The following is a 16,500-nucleotide window of genomic DNA, read 5'->3' as shown; positions in this document are numbered from 1 at the left end:
AATTTTGTGGCAGCAGTTTAGGGAAGACCCTTTCCTGTTCCAGCATGGCTGTGCCCATGTGCACAAAGTGAGCTCCATAAAGACATGGTTTGACAAGTTTGGTGTGGAAGCAAAGTCTAAGGAAAATAAGTGAAAAAAAAGTGTTTTCCAAACTGGAGTTCAAAAAATGATTAAAAGATACAGGGAAAATGGCACTCCTAAAAATGTGCAACAAGTGAACCACCAAAACTGTCCCCAAAAGGTAAACAGTGCTTAAAGCTTCATCTTTGAGAGAGAGGAGAAAATCAAGCTGCTTCAGATGTGAAAAAATCCACAGGTGTTTCTGTCCATCCTTCCACTGTGAGAAGACGACTCAGCGCTATGGGTCTGACAGGATGTGTAGCTGTTCAAGAAGCTCTTACTGAGAAAAGGAGACAGACACATCAAACAAAGAAGCTGAACAATGGACTGACCACCCCAGTGTCCAGACCTTAACATCACTGAATGTAATTGGGATTACTTGGATCAGAAAATGCTAGACCAACTTCTAAGACTGAACTGGTTTCTGACTTTTGCACTGTACATATTTCATAATTAGTAGGATGCTGGAAAAAAGACATTGCAGATGTGTCTAGAATAATATACAGAGTTGTAGATAATTTGATGACTTAGACTTACAAAGCTGTAAGGTAACATACAGATTGCCTCACATTTGGGAAATCTCATGGCGTATAACTCACCAAGAAATTACTATATATACAGATAATTATTTATATATGAATAACTTCAAGTTGTTGCAAAAATCCTTGAAAAATGAAATAAAAGATCTTAAAATACAGTCTGGTGTCTAGTTTGGAATATTTTTAAGTTACTATTGAATAAAACTTCAATTAGTAATAGGCTGAGTGATTCCTTTCGACTGTTGAACAGTAGTATAATTATGTTTCTCCAGCTGAAACTGCTGGGTTCTGTGCTGGCTGTTGTTTGAATATGCTGATTTCTGTTTGCACATTCAGAAACATACATGAACAAGCATTGTCTATTACATAAGGCTTCTGAGTTGAGATGAACTGGTGTTTATTGGCTGATCTGGTCTATAATTTTTCCCTCAGCACCACCACCATGCAGAACGTGTCAAAGCCGCCTGCATTGGTGCTGCCTCCTCATGGAGCCGTAGCTATGAGGATCAAGGGCTCCACAACCAGCAGCGGAGAACGCCTGAGTCAGACCAAATCTATGGTCATTCCAGATCTCGAAACACCTCAGAAACCGGTGAGCTCTTTTTCTACTTCTCATATGCATTATGTATATGTGAGTACCTATATAGCTATGTAAGTATCAATAATATACCCCATATATTATATATATGTAAGTATCTATATGTAATAATAATAATAATAATAATAATACACCCCATATGGTAACACTTTAAAATTAGCCTACCTGTATAAAGGGTTTATTTTTGGTTTTATATTAGTTTATTCATGGTTATTAGTTAGGTCATCAAACGCTTTAGAAATTATTAATAAACAGCTATAAAATATTTAAAAATATATGATTAAGCTAACAGATTTATAACTGTATAAATGAGTGAGTGTTCACTCTCAGGCAAACAATAGTCCACTGTGGCCCTTTTATTTATGTGTTGTAAATGCTTATTCATGATTTTAAGGTCTTTATGATCTAATTAATAACCATTAATAAACTCATTTTAAACCATTCAGGAATGCTTTATAAAGGTTATATTTAAAAGTGGTACCGTATTTTATATATGTGTATATATATATAATAGTCATAACGTTTACTGGTAACAAGTCGAACATATTCAATGAGAATTTTATAAAAGCACAATGAATTCAGTACCATTCTATGTTCTGTCAACCAGACGGCACAAATATATAAAATAAAAATAAATATTCAAAAATGTAGATTTTGATCAAACATAGAGCAGCAAATATCAGTTTGATTCATTTGAAAATTATATTATTTACATGACTTTTTTAGTATGTCTGTAAATAAAAAGTTAAAAACTGTTTCATTTTACAAGGATCAGTTGTAACACTGTGTTAAAACTAGCCACGCCCCTTCACTTTAGAGCACTAAGTTAGACTGCATCCCTCACTCTCATGGCCACATGGTGAGCAGTTAGATCCCTTTGTTTTGAAGTAGGGGAGAGCGGGTCACAACCTAACACATTGTGGTTTTGGTTCAGGTACAATTCCATCGAAAATGACAGGAAGCGCAGTGTTACAGTTTACCCCGTGGGTGGGTTCACTGCAACAGACAGTGGGTTGGTTGTACTTAAATCTAACTAGCACTTACTGTAAGCTTGTCAGCTGCTTCAAAACAGTGCTACATTGTAGGCAACAAGATGGTGATCAAAGTTATATGAAATATAATGAGGTCAGATTTTATGATTTACACCAACAGCTCAGTAACCTAAAAAAAAACTTGTGCTGCAAAAAATGACGTACATGCCCTGAAATCACTCTTTGGCACATATTTCTTCAAAGCGCTGATGAATTGCTCTGAATTTTGGTGGGAGACTGTGGCTAGAAAATGTGGTAATGTGGCCAGAAGCACATGCTGCTTGACCTTCTTTAACAATGTAAAAGGTCCCTGTTGACTTGTGCCCCATGTTAGGTTGTACCCTGCTCTCTTAAATGTGTCCCAAAGTCTGAAAATCAGTTTGGAACATTGTGAACTGTCACCACTGAAACATATATTTTCTGCATTTAAGTATTTTTGGTGTTTTAATGAAAAATATTACGATTTAATGTGTAACTTTTCAAAGCTGTGTTTGCTAGTCATGTACTGGCTGTTTTTGAGTTCTGCTCAAAATGAGCCAAAATTGTCACAACTGAAACATGATTGTAAAAAAAAATGTCACAACTGAAACAAAATTGGTAAAATTTGTCACAGCTGAAACAAAATTGGTAAAATTTGTCACAACTGAAACAAAATTGGTAAAATTTGTTCACCACAATTGAAACAAAATTGGTAAAATCTGTCACAACTGAAACAAAATTGGTAAAATTTGTCACAAGTGAGGCAAAATTGGTAAAAAATTGTCACAACTGAAACAAAATTGGTAAAGTTTGTCACAACTGAGGCAAAATTGGTAAAATTTGTCACAACTGAAACAAAATTGGTAAAGTTTGTCACAACTGTCAGATTTCAGTTGTGTAATGATTGTTAGTGACAAAATAGTTCACTTCATATAACACATCAACAACATATCTACTTAATGTAAGTAATGTATCGACAATACATCTTCAAGATTTTTACCTCAGTGTATTCAGATGCTTCACTACTGCTGCTTCACTGATATGTTACTGATACTCTGTTACTAGTTTATTAATCATCTACAAAGGACCACTCTAAATAAAGTTACCATTTATCTCCATGAAATAAATATAATTAACATATAGGGTGGGTGGCACGGTGGCGCAGTGGGTAGCGCTGTTGCCTCACAGCAAGAATGGCCTGGGTTCGATTCCCGGCTGGGTGACCAGGGTCATTTCTGTGAGGAGTTTGCCTGTTCTCCCCGTGTCTGCGTGGGTTTCCTCCGGGTACTCCGGTTTCCTCCCACAGTCCAAAAACATGCAGTCAGGCCAATTGGACGTGCTAAAATTGCCCCTAGGTGTGAGTGTGTGAATGTGTATGTCTGTCTGTCTGCCCTGCAATGGACTGGCGACCTGTCCAGGGTGTATCCTGCCTTCCGCCCAATGACAGCTGGGATAGGCTCCAGCACCCCACCGCGACCCAGAAGGATAAGCGGTTTAGATGATGTATGTATGTATGTATAACATATAGGGTCACTCAAAGCAAAAGGATTTAGTCTAAAGTCCAAGTTAGTTAAAAGTCCAAAGTGTTTTCAACTCTAACTTTGAACCTTGAAGTCATTTCATGTAAAATAATATGCCTTTACAAAATTAGGAGCATTTTTTTGGTCCTGAAGTTGGTGAAATCAGTCACAAACATTGTGTCCCTCAGTGGTCTGGGCTGAGAATCCCTTATTTATTTACACCATTGCTCGAGAAATTCATGTTTATCTACTAATTCATAAATACAAGGCAGAACTTTGTGGGAAACATACACAGAAGAAAACAGTAGAGGGCAGCCTAGCACTGCTTAACCGTCCACTGCTTTAAACAGCTTATGAGGCTTTAGTTTCAGTGACTGCTCACACATTTCTGACTTCCCCAGCTTGCAAAGTGTAAATTAAATGGAACTTAAATCATCGCATGCTTTCCTCAAACCACTTTGAGTTGTTAAGTAATCTCAAATTGACTCGCATATAAATAAACAAACCATAAAAAATGGACAAAAGTATAAACAAAATATAAGCAAAATTAAAGAAATATGTCTTGGCTGTCAGACCTTAACAGAAACACTGTGTAAATTAGTTTTTCACCTATTTATCACTTTAATGACCCTGATATAAAGTCAAATATATGCTGCCTAGTTCATTTATATGGTTTGATTTCTTTATTGCATCGTTTTTCTTCAGATCAACCGACATCGAAGGAACCAGTCACAGCACAATGTTGGTCAGGGACTGCAGGTGTGTGTTTGCCTCCTTCTTCACAATAAACTAGAATTGTGAACGTTGGCAGGGTCACGGAGGGGGAGGGCATTTAAACCAACACCTTTTCAAAATATTGGGGTGACGACCCACCACTTTAAGGTTGAGTTCAGGACGTTTACATTGACATATACACTTGAAACAAAAAAAAAAGCTTATTAGCAGAACCAATCACAATCCATTTCAGCTGGGGGGTGGGGCATTTCACAAACAGTGAGGCTTTCAATAGTTTGTGTTCACTGAGAGGAGCTGCAGTTCACTAATCCAGTAAAAATGTTCTTACTGTGATACATTCGGCCACCGTTTAAGTTACTAACCAGTGTGAATTTACTAAATGTCAGCTTTAATATTTCTTAATTTAGGGCTCTTTAATGGCTCTCTTGTTTGGTGCGGACCTATAGACCTTTTTAGTCTGTTTTGATGTGTGAACACTCCACCTTCAGGTCCACTCTGAACAACTGAACTGTGGTCCAGCAAAAATGGTGGGTCTTGGTGTGCCTCTAATGAATGTGCAACATGATTTGGGCACATTGATCACATTTTTTAGCCAAGCATCCGCGACGTGATTCAATCCCATCGTCTCCTTGGAATTATAAGGTTCTATCTGCATTCTGAGCAGTTTTGAGATATTGAGCTTCAAAGATTTTGCATTCCAAATAGCAGAACTGATATGTGGAACACGTCTCGTTCATACATGAAAATGACAGACACCCTAAATGTATTCTGAAAGTACATTATCAAAATCCTATCAAATGTGTAAATGAGTTTTTCGGAACAGGTGAAATGCAGATAGGACTTTCGGTAACACTTTATTTTAAGGCCTTACCTGCATAAGGACTTTATAACACATGAATAAGCATTAAATTATGCACTTATAAAGTAATAGCTGAGTACTAATAAACAGCTTATGCCATTAATCGCAAGCTGACATAGAATGCTTAAGGAAAATAAATGAAGTAAGCCTGGCATTTTAAGGTGTTGACATAAGGGTGATAGACATTTATTCCTTTTGAAACACATTAAAAACTAAACATTTGTACTTATAAATATATTCAACTGATATGTCTTTATCTAGGCCTCTGCATAGCCTTGTATAAGTGCCACCATTTGAGAAGATCATAGTTATAACAGTGTTATAAATGAAACAAACTGTCCATCACCTCAGTTTAAGGTCCCCTATGTCAGCACAATGTTATTTATTTCATAAAACATCTGATGTCATCTTGTGATTAATAGCATAAGCTGTTCATAAATACTCAAGTATTGCTTTATAAATACGTTATTCAATGCTTACTCGTGTGTAATGAAGTCCTTATGCAGGTAGCCTTCAAATGAAGTGTTACTGAACTTTCTAATCCTAAGTACTCACTTTCTGATTGAAATTATATGGTTCTATTTGGCAAAACATGAAAAGAAGCAATGATTTTCAAGGAACACAAACAGTTAATACTCATAATTTGTTTGAAAACCTAGAATCAGTGTCGTAACAGAGTTTCTACATTATTAGTTAAATGCGATGCTTTCTATGACATTTTTGGGCACTTATATTTAGTTTTTATATGATATTTATTTCTTGTTTTAGGACAAATCATCTTTTTCTTATTCAAAAAACAACATTTTGTCCAGTGCAGAGGTCAGTTTTATGTAGGAACCATTAGTTTAAGGTTTCTTTAGCTTAGACAGCAACAGCTACTGTAATAAACTGTCCTGGCAAGTAAGTGTAGCAGGTCAGTCTAAAGGCAGCATGAGGTTTTATATCAGAAATGTGACTCTAATGCACAGAAATGTCTTTTTTTTTAGTAGAAAGAAGATAAAGAAAAGGTGGATGAATGAATGAAATTAATATTTGCACATTTTAAGACAATAAGACCTTTTAAAGATCTGCAAGAAGACAGGCAGAGTTTCAGCAACATTTTCATAAAGTTTTATAAACTTTTCCTGCAGTCACTGAGCAGTGCGGCGACATGACAAAGACGCAGAACCTGATTGGTCCTCTTGTGTGTGCTGGAAGTGCTGATTGGCTCACAGAGAGCACCTTATAGAACTAAGTTAGAACTTTTTTGTTTTCTAGATAAAGAGTCCAAAAATGAACAAAACTTAAAAAACACCTCACATAATGGTAAGAAGTTGTCACAGAAGAAGAATAACTCAATTTTGAGAATGTCAGATAGAACCTTATAATTCCAAGGGGACAAAATTAGAAAACCAATCATAAAGAAGCAGACATCAAGTAAAGTGTATAATTGTCGCTCTGATTGTGATAAATGTAGGCGTTAAGCATCTTTTTTCTGTTTTTCTATTTTCATGGTGGCAAATGTCAGAGGAACAGAGTATCTGACCAATGCGTCTGACCAATAAACGAACACTCAAGTGTAATCTGGTCCCGTTGCAGTCTGAAACCAACCACATCAAGTGAAAAAGATATAATATCACAAAATCTCAATCGCAGTGCAGACTTTAGCAAATGAACTAGATATGAAAACATCCTGATGTTCTTCAGAGATGTTAGCTAGCAGAGTTGGCTCTCTGAGGCTAAGCAAAGGTCAGCGCAGGGTCAGAACATGCTCTGGCACTCTTCATGAATAGTTTATAGAGATGTGTTTTTAGCATGACATGAAAGGTAGCGGCCTAGTTGCATTTAGCCAGTTGCGATTTTTTTGTTTTGTTTTGTTTGTTTTTTTATGGTAACAATAAGTTTTGCCCAACCCTTGAACACTGAATGTTGGTGTGTAGAATGGATAATTGTATTTAACTGCATATAACTGTACATTTATAATGTATTGATGTGTAATGCTGTCTTGATTACAGTTTCACGTTGACTTGCAAGGAGAATATTTGAACAAGGCCAAGATTTCAGAAGGAGGAAAGAAACTGAGGTGTGTGAATCATCCTGGTCATGAATGACACTTAAGTTTGGTCTCTGGAGGTATCATACAGTCAAGTTTGTTGATTTGCTAAGTAAATTTGAGTCAACACATCCTCTACAGGGAATAAACTTGTTTATGGCGTTTTTATGCAAATATTAGCGCATGATTTCTATTTATTTGCACACTTTCTTCTTTTCTTTGGAAAAAATATAAACTATAAAATATGTGCCATAACTTTTGCACAGGCCACTTTTTATGTATATATTTTCCCAAATATGTAAAATTCAGTAAATAAATAGTAACTGTGCCCAAACTTTTGCACACAACTATACAAAATTTGTGCTTGCCTTCACTAATATGGACCTCTTTGAAATACTTTTGGAAATTATGAGTTAATTATTAAAACAACTGAGAGTTACTGAATTAGAAGAGTTGAGATTAATATCAGAATAAAAGGCCTGCATTTTGTCTTTCCTTATTATTCATTATATAGGTTTTATTATTTTTATTACTTATTATCAGTTTATTATTAATCACAGAGCCTTACGTCTTCTGGCTGTTTCCACAGGAAAAACTGGACATCATCCTGGGTCGTTCTTTGCTCGGGCGAGCTGCATTTTTACAAAGAGAGCAAGCAAGAGGCGCTGGCTAATTTGGTAACTTTTCACTTTAACACTCACATGCTGAGTGTGCACGTTTTACAAAAAAGCATCTGCACACATCTGCATTCACATAACTATACAGACATTTAATAATAATTTAATAAGGCAAGAAGTTGCATAATCACCTGCTCTTTAAGGATCTGATGTACTGATGCATGCGTACACCTCTTGGATGCAGAAACCTGTGAATGAAAGACCGTACTGTAAATTTAAGAAAGATAAAAGGACACAATTACAGTTCAAACGTTTGCCGTCAATAATCTCAGTGATGTTAAACCAATCCGGCTGCAGATTAGTGTGCAAAAAGAACAGGCCTGTCACAGTTATTAGGCTACACAACTGCCAGATTGCAGTTGTTTAATCTGATTGCGATTATATTCCACAATCATATTTGTACATTGCAACGTTGTATCATGCACTGGACTGAAGCAATTTAATTAACATTAAATAAAAAGAAATCAATGAAATACATTGATTGAGATGTAATGGGTTTACCGAAAACAGGGGGTGGTAGTGAGTAACATTTGTTTATTTTATGGTTTTTGTTTTGTATTGTGTTTATATTATGTTAATTATTAAAATGCATATGCAGAAACTCCTGAAACTCATGGCACTAACTTCATATATATATATATATATATATATATATATATATATATATATATATATATATGTGTGTACACACCGATCAGGCATAACATTATGACCACCTCCTTGTTTCTATGCTCATTGTCCATTTTATCAGCTCCACTTACTATATAGGTGCACTTTGTAGTTCTACAATTACAGACTGTAGTCCATCTGTTTCTCTGCATACTTTGTTAGCCCCCTTTTACACTGCTGTGTCTGATACACTCGTACCAGCACAACACACACTAACACACCACCACCACATCAGTGTTACTGCAGTGCTGAGAATGATCCACCACCCAAATAGTACCTGCTCTGTGAGGGTCCATGGGGTCCTGACCACTGAAGAACAGGGTAAAAGAGAGCTAACTAGGTATGCAGAGAAACAGATGGACTACAGTCTGTAATTGTAGAACTACAAAGTGCACCTATATAGTAAGTGGAGCTGATAAAATGGACAATGAGCGTAGAAACAAGGAGGTGGTCATAATGTTATGCCTGATCGGTATATATGTGTATTTATATATATATATATATATATATATATATATATATATATGAATCTTATATTTCAATTATTTAGCATTCTTGAACAAAATTATTGTGATTTCTAACTTCTGAATGGCATTGAATGGGAGTATGTGCTAAATTATACCACAATAACACATAAAAATGCAGCCATAAACATAATATTTAGGAACATTGATGGTCAACATTACTGCCGTCTCCAGTAGAACATTTCAGATTAACTCCAGTGTTGACATCTGTATTTTGGGTTTCAACTCAGAGTGGAGTGTCCTAGTCTAGAAAGGTCAAATTATTGCCATTCTATTAAAAACAGTCAAATGTAGCAACCACCTGGGATAACATAGCAACACCTTATCAACCATCTGGTATAACATAGCAACACCTTAGCAACCACCTGGGATTTCACAGCAGTAGCTTTGCCAAGCCAACTTAAAGTTCATTCACACACATTCCCTTTCTAGTATTTAATGTATTTTAACATGTTTGCAAGATTCAAGGAAAGTGACAGTATTAATATCCTTCACATAATGAAAATAGATCATGAAATAGAAAATGGCTCAGCGCATGTTTACAACTAGAAACGTCATAAAGCAGAGTTTCTTTTCTGAACGCCATTTATAATGTATTAAGTTCACAATTCATAACGCATAATACACATGCCTATAAAGTGTAATGCATTTTTATATTTGTTGATATTCATGTTTGTAATGCCTTATGAATATGAGTTCATAGTGTGCATTGACATGATATTCATATGAGGTGAAAATTAGTGAAAATTCCAACCAATTGTGCTGGTAGGCCAATCAAACTTGAATCTCGAATCTCTGTCACAAAAGACTGCCATCACTTGCATGCATGCTAAGGGATAAAGAAAAGGAAAAAGGGGAATGGGAAGAGCTTGAGAGAACACATGAACGGTCATTATTATTAACAACCGGAATGTGGGTGCTAACGTAATGGAAAGGTTACAGGTGGCCCCTTCATACATATTCCTTGACATGTTGGGCCTTTGATTCAGACAAAACTGTCTCGTGTTACACGATCACAGCACGAGTGGCTCCAGTTCAGTGCCAGGAAATGTCAGAGTCCTTTTTCTTCACACAGACTCCAGTATCACTTACCTCGACTTGAGATTTATTCTATGACATAATATAGTATTATGGCATACATTTATGTTTCTTTGCTAAATCAATTTCAGTGTTCAGGTACGTCACTTACAGTAATACTGAACAAGCTTACAAGTTATCAACATTTTCTGGATTCCAAATGATGCTTACATATATTTTTTCCACTTAGTATTGCATTATCAACTCATATGCTTTCTATTTTTAGAAGAAGTGGGTAAACTAGCATAAACACATACTCGAGTAAAAGTACTGGGTAATATTTTACTGTGCAAGGCAGCCTATATGTCAAATGACGGCTATTGGAATAAGTGTTTATGAGGGTCAGTGCTGGGCAGAATACTTTGACAAAATAGTGATGGTTGAATACTGAACACACTGTCCTACATGTATTTGGTAGCATATTCCATTACAATACATAAAAAAGTGACTTATTCAGAGTACATTTAGAATTCATATTATTAAAGTACATAGGAAAAACTCTGATTTTTTATTTATTTCACGCTGTTCCTCACTATTACTGGTTGGCAGTTTCGTTCTGATATGGTTTCACGTTTTTTTGACCCTCATCACTTGCTTCAATCCACTGCTGCTCGCATAATCCCACTGCCCTTTCATGAGTTAAGCCAACAATTCACCATATCCCAATAATGACCTCTGGCAAATTTGACTAGTGAGTAGATTTTCAATGAATGAGAGGTACATAGCCACGGAACACAAGGACGAATGCTAGGTATGTAACTTGCTGCTGAAGTCCAGTACAATGGCAAAGCTAAGTTTATCACTCAAGCACATGTTCACTACTCAGTTCAGTCATCTGTCAAAAGAGTTTACTAACGCTCAGATTAATAACGGATCATCACATTGATTTATCAGTCTACTCAGGCTTTAGCAGAGCTCAGTTACACTGAGATTAATAACTGATCATCACATTGATTTATCAGTCTACTCAGGCTTTAGCCGAGCTCAGTAACACTGAGATTAATAACGGATCATCACATTGATTTATCAGTCTACTCAGGCTTTAGCAGAGCTCAGTAACACTGAGATTAATAACTGATCATCACATTGATTTATCAGTCTACTCAGGCTTTAGCAGAGCTCAGTGACACTGAGATTAATAACTGATCACCACTTTGATTAATCAGTCTACTCAGGCTTTAGCAGGAACTTTAGTGCTATTTTTAAAATAGCATTGGTGATTTTTCTTTAAAAGATGGCATATATTATATAGTTATAAATGTATATATATAATATAACTGTAAAAAGTAACTGTATTCTAAATACTGAATACAAAATGTATTTTTGCCTAAATACAGATACTTCATTTTTGTAATCTGAATACGAATTCCCAATACTTGTATTCCACTACATCCCAACTCTGATGAAAGTTTATGTCTGTCATCATTAAGAGCTCATGCATGTGTCATTAAATTTTAATTAAAAAAGGAATGAATAATTCAAAGTAAATGACTGAAATATGAGTAAAAAGTTCTCACAAACATACTTGATGGATTGTACTAATTGAGTACCAAGTGGTTACTTTGTTGAGCACTTTCACATGGTGTATTTTCTGTCTTTAGTACTATAAACTCTTGGATAAATAGGGCTCTATTCAACAGAAACCAGGATGTAAACCAGATGGAGTAGACCTGTGTGGAGCAGTAATAGACTGGACTTCAGAGAAATCAAGCCGGAAGAATGTATTTCAGGTAAGAAAATTTCTATTAATTTAAAAAAAAAGTTGGAAGCTCAATCCCTGGTGGTGCCACAGCCATCCATGGCAGGGGGTGAGTCCAAAAAAACTGGTTTCGCTCAGCCAGTGAGTGGGTAGGATGGCTGACGTAACAGAATTAGCAGTTAGCATTCTCCTCCAAGCATGCTGAGCTGTCTAATGATGTTGCATGAGTGGCAGTGGTGGCACTTCACAGGTTTCGGAGGAAGATTCTGTTAACCTTCATCCTCCTAGCTTAGCCATATTATATGATAGGGTGGGCAGAACTAGCACTGACTAGCTTGGAGAGAAAACTGCCTTCATTACTGGCAAATACAATTCTCATTAATGGCAAGATGTTCTTGTTCAACTCCTTCTTTAATCTCTTCTTCTTTAAAAGAAATGATTATTGGCTTGGACATATGGTTATATGACTGTGTTGAACTGTTCCTTTATTTGGAGGTCATTTGAATGTTTAAAAAAAATCTTCATTCTGGGCCAAGCCCAAAATAAAACGGTTTTTACTGATGTTTTTGGCCTGCTCAGAATCCAGATTTAAATCCTATAGAGAAAATATGGTCTCATATTAAACACAAACTAGCTTGGTAAGGTTTTTCAGCTATTTGAAACCATCAGTGCTGAGTGGTAAAATACTGACTTGTCTTTCTATAAAAGCTTGTCTGCAATTTACGCATAGAAGTTTAAAGAAATCAAAGGGAAAAGCTTTCCTGGATTAAATTACTTGATCTATTTGTTTAATGATTTGTTATGAAAACCATTAAAGGCTTAGCATTTTGCCATTTTGGCTTGGCCCATTTTTTGTCCAGGGGTGTTTATCTCATTTACAAACAAAGAACTTTAAACAACTATCCAGGCAAAGGTTCTTTGGGTTCTTCTATAACATTGCTCCAAACAACTTTTTATTTTTGAGAATGTTCATGGTACCTGATGAACCTGTCACATGTACATACAGGCACAGAGCAAAATGTGCCTTGAAGTGACCCAACAGGTGTTCACAATGTGAAATTAGATTAATGTTTGATTACTAAGGCTCTGAAGAGGCCCGCAAACTACACTTAGCCCCGCCTACTAAAAGCATGCTTGTGAGATTGGAGTAACAAGCTAAAGACTATAGAGAAAAGCTTATTGGTGAAGAGATAATAGTTTTGATAAATTAAGTGGTCCCTACTAAAATATTCTACTCTGCCTAAAAAATACTAAATAAAATATTCTACTCTGCCTAGAAAATACCTACTAAAATATTCTACTCTGCATAGAAAATACCTACTAAAATATTCTACTCTGCATAGAAAATACTTACTAAAATATTCTACTCTACCCAGAAAATACTTACTAAAATATTCTACTCTGCCTAGAAAATACTTACTAAAATATTCTACTCTGCCTAGAAAATACCTACTAAAATATTCTACTCTGCATAGAAAATACTTACTAAAATATTCTACTCTACCCAGAAAATACTTACTAAAATATTCTACTCTGCCTAGAAAATACTTACTAAAATATTCTACTCTGCCTAGAAAATACTTACTAAAATATTCTACTCTGCCTAGAAAATACCTACTAAAATATTCTACTCTGCCCAGAAAATACTTACTAAAATATTCTACTCTGCCTAGAAAATACCTACTAAAATATTCTACTCTGCCCATAAAATACTTAAAGTATTCTACTCTGCCTAGAAAATACCTACTAAAATATTCTACTCTGCCTAGAAAATACTTACTAAAATATTCTACTCTGCCCATAAAATACTTACTAAAATATTCTACTCTGCCCAGAAAATACCTACTAAAATATTCTACTCTGCCTAGAAAATACTTACTAAAATATTCTGCTCTGCCTAGAAAATACCTACTAAAATATTCTACTCTGCCTAGAAAATACTTACTAAAATATTCTACTCTGCTTGGAAAATACCTGCTAAAATATTCTACTCTGCCTACAAAATACCTACTAAAATATTCTACTCTGCCTAGAAAATACTTACTAAAATATTCTACTCTGCTTGGAAAATACCTACTAAAATATTCTACTCTGCCTACAAAATACCTGCTAAAATATTCTACTCTGCCTAGAAAATACCTAAAATATTCTACTCTGACTAGAAAATACCTGCTAAAATATTCTACTCTGCCTAGAAAATACCTAAAATATTCTACTCTGACTAGAAAATACCTACTAAAATATTCTACTCTGCCTAGAAAATACCTAAAATATTCTACTCTGCCCAGAAAATACCTACTAAAATATTCTACTCTGACTAGAAAATACCTACTAAAATATTCTACTCTGCCTAGAAAATACCTAAAATATTCTACTCTGCCTAGAAAATACTTACTAAAATATTCTACTCTGACTAGAAAATGCTTAATAAAATATTCTACTCTGATTACAAAATATTTCCTACTATGGCTAGGAAATTAATTTTGAGCAACAAAAACATGGAATGCATATCGTGGCTGCATCCTGGCACATTCTGTGCTGCATCTTCTCACATACACACATGCTGTACATCTGATTCTAAGAGTTGAAATAATGTTATTCTGTTGGGAAATATGTTTATCTCCATCTAGCCCCTCTGGACATCTCCAGATAAGGTGCCTTTGGGATGCAGAATTTGCATCTGGATTTAAAAAGCAGGGGAAAATCCAAGCAAAACTGGCCAGTTCCAATATCTCCACCTATTTTTGGTCTGATCCTTCCCGGTTTTGTGCAATCCTCGCTCAAAAACATACGCATGAAGTGGTAAAATGCATTCTGCATTATGCTCTGCACATGGCACATAACTGCACATTTAGCTTTGTGCACCAGTTTCCTACAAAACGTGGGCAGAATGCATCCTATTTGCAGCTGAAAGTGGAACAAAACACTTAGTCAGGCCCGAGGTATATATGAAAGGCCTACTGTCAAGTGTTAGGTCAGTTCCTAGGACTGTGGTGATTCCATTTAGCCCAAGCAACTCGAAGATTTCATACAAAGAGCTTTGAGAAATGTAAAAAATACTAAGCTTTCTGCATTATTCCAGAAGAAGGTCTTCACTGAGACGTTCATAAAGAACATAAACATCAGCTCTGATGTTCTGAGACTGAATTAATTGTGTCACTGTGAATCTTAAGCAGTAGGTAGTCTGCAATATCATCATTTTTCCCACTCACGAAGTCTGTAGTTATGCTACAGAATGACCTGGGATGGACTCAGAACAAGGCCTCACAGCATTTAAGCAACATCTAAAGCGAGATAATCTTTTGACTGGTGCTTAAAGAACATCAACTCTTTACCAATACATTGATAGCTGAGCTGGAGCTCACAATGAACGGAAAGGAAGATGAAAAGAAGATACCCAATCTCATCATGCGCTTATGATGTCTTATCACCGCCATGCGCTTTGCCACCGTCCAGCATTGTGCCCAGAAATCTTTCTCTCCAAGGGAGATTAACAAGGCATTAAGGCGTAATCTTAAGTAATCCCAAACTTGGTATACAGGGGGGGAAAAAGTGCTTGTAATGATGGTACCAAGCCATTTCGTGGTCTTGACAACACTGTCAATCAACTTTGGCTAGGATTAGAAATTGTGTAGAGAACTTGTTAATTCGACGGTGGCGTAGTCAGATCTCCAGTCCGTGATGCATTCAGCATAAGACTCGCAGATCTAGCCAGCTTAGAGGAAAACAAAAGCTTCCTGTCAGATCAAGGATAGCCGCGTTCCTTCTTTCATAGACGTTTTGATCACTGTTTTAAGCATCCCGACTTGCGTTCCTTTCATCGTTTTAGATATTCCACTTGCAGGGACTGGCAGAGATTTTTATTTTCCCTGCTATTTCATGGATTAGCCTGATAGCATTTCTCGTTTAGGCCTTATAAGCCTTGAGGCTCAACATTAGGCTTGACGATTTTGGCGTTTTTGCAAATTATATGTCAAAAGAAAACTGAAATTAGAAATGGTCAAAAGGCAGCAACACAGAGAGGAGGGGCGGCATACCGTAGATCATAACTGGGAACATGAGTCCGAACTCAAGTATCAGCTAATGCCAGTCGTTTGTTAAAGCCAACAGTTCCCAGTGTTCAACCAGTATGACTTCCACCACAATTGCTTTACGCAATCCAACTCATACATTCAGAGAGGATGAATCTGGGGTCGTGAACCAGTGAACCATATTCAGGTATCACTTTCAAAGCCTGGTCGCAGCCCAACCTGTTTTCCCACACACGCATCGGTAACACTAGAACTTCAGGGAACGGCACAATTTTCCTGCAGGAAGGCATCTCCTACCACTGAAACAACACACCAGAGGGTACTGATGTCGGCCCCCGCATTTACACAGATCGTTTAACTCGCCATTTCGAAGCACAACATTTGATTTGGATGACAGGAATGCTGAAAGA

The 16,500-nt window shown here is 36.2% G+C and overlaps 1 protein-coding gene across 2 annotated transcripts in view; it reads left to right on the top strand.

Moving 5' to 3' along the window:
* Nucleotides 1-16,500, top strand: part of arhgap15 (Rho GTPase activating protein 15) — a 70,097-nt gene that overhangs the window by 9,566 nt on the left and 44,031 nt on the right. The window contains exons 2-6 of one of the 2 annotated variants that reach the window (XM_036571362.1): nt 1,092-1,251; nt 4,493-4,546; nt 7,376-7,443; nt 8,003-8,090; nt 12,001-12,090. In XM_036571362.1, the coding sequence (XP_036427255.1) occupies nt 1,102-1,251; nt 4,493-4,546; nt 7,376-7,443; nt 8,003-8,090; nt 12,001-12,090 (450 nt within the window). In that variant the 5' untranslated portion in view covers nt 1,092-1,101. The remainder of the gene's footprint in view (nt 1-1,091; nt 1,252-4,492; nt 4,547-7,375; nt 7,444-8,002; nt 8,091-12,000; nt 12,091-16,500) is intronic. The other variant, XM_036571371.1, reaches the window with a different exon arrangement.

The sequence above is a fragment of the Colossoma macropomum genome, unplaced genomic scaffold (assembly GCF_904425465.1).
Source record: "Colossoma macropomum unplaced genomic scaffold, Colossoma_macropomum, whole genome shotgun sequence".
Taxonomy (NCBI): domain Eukaryota; kingdom Metazoa; phylum Chordata; class Actinopteri; order Characiformes; family Serrasalmidae; genus Colossoma; species Colossoma macropomum.
The sequence above is the reverse complement of the archived record's forward strand: the minus strand, read 5'-3'. Positions and strand labels throughout refer to the sequence as shown.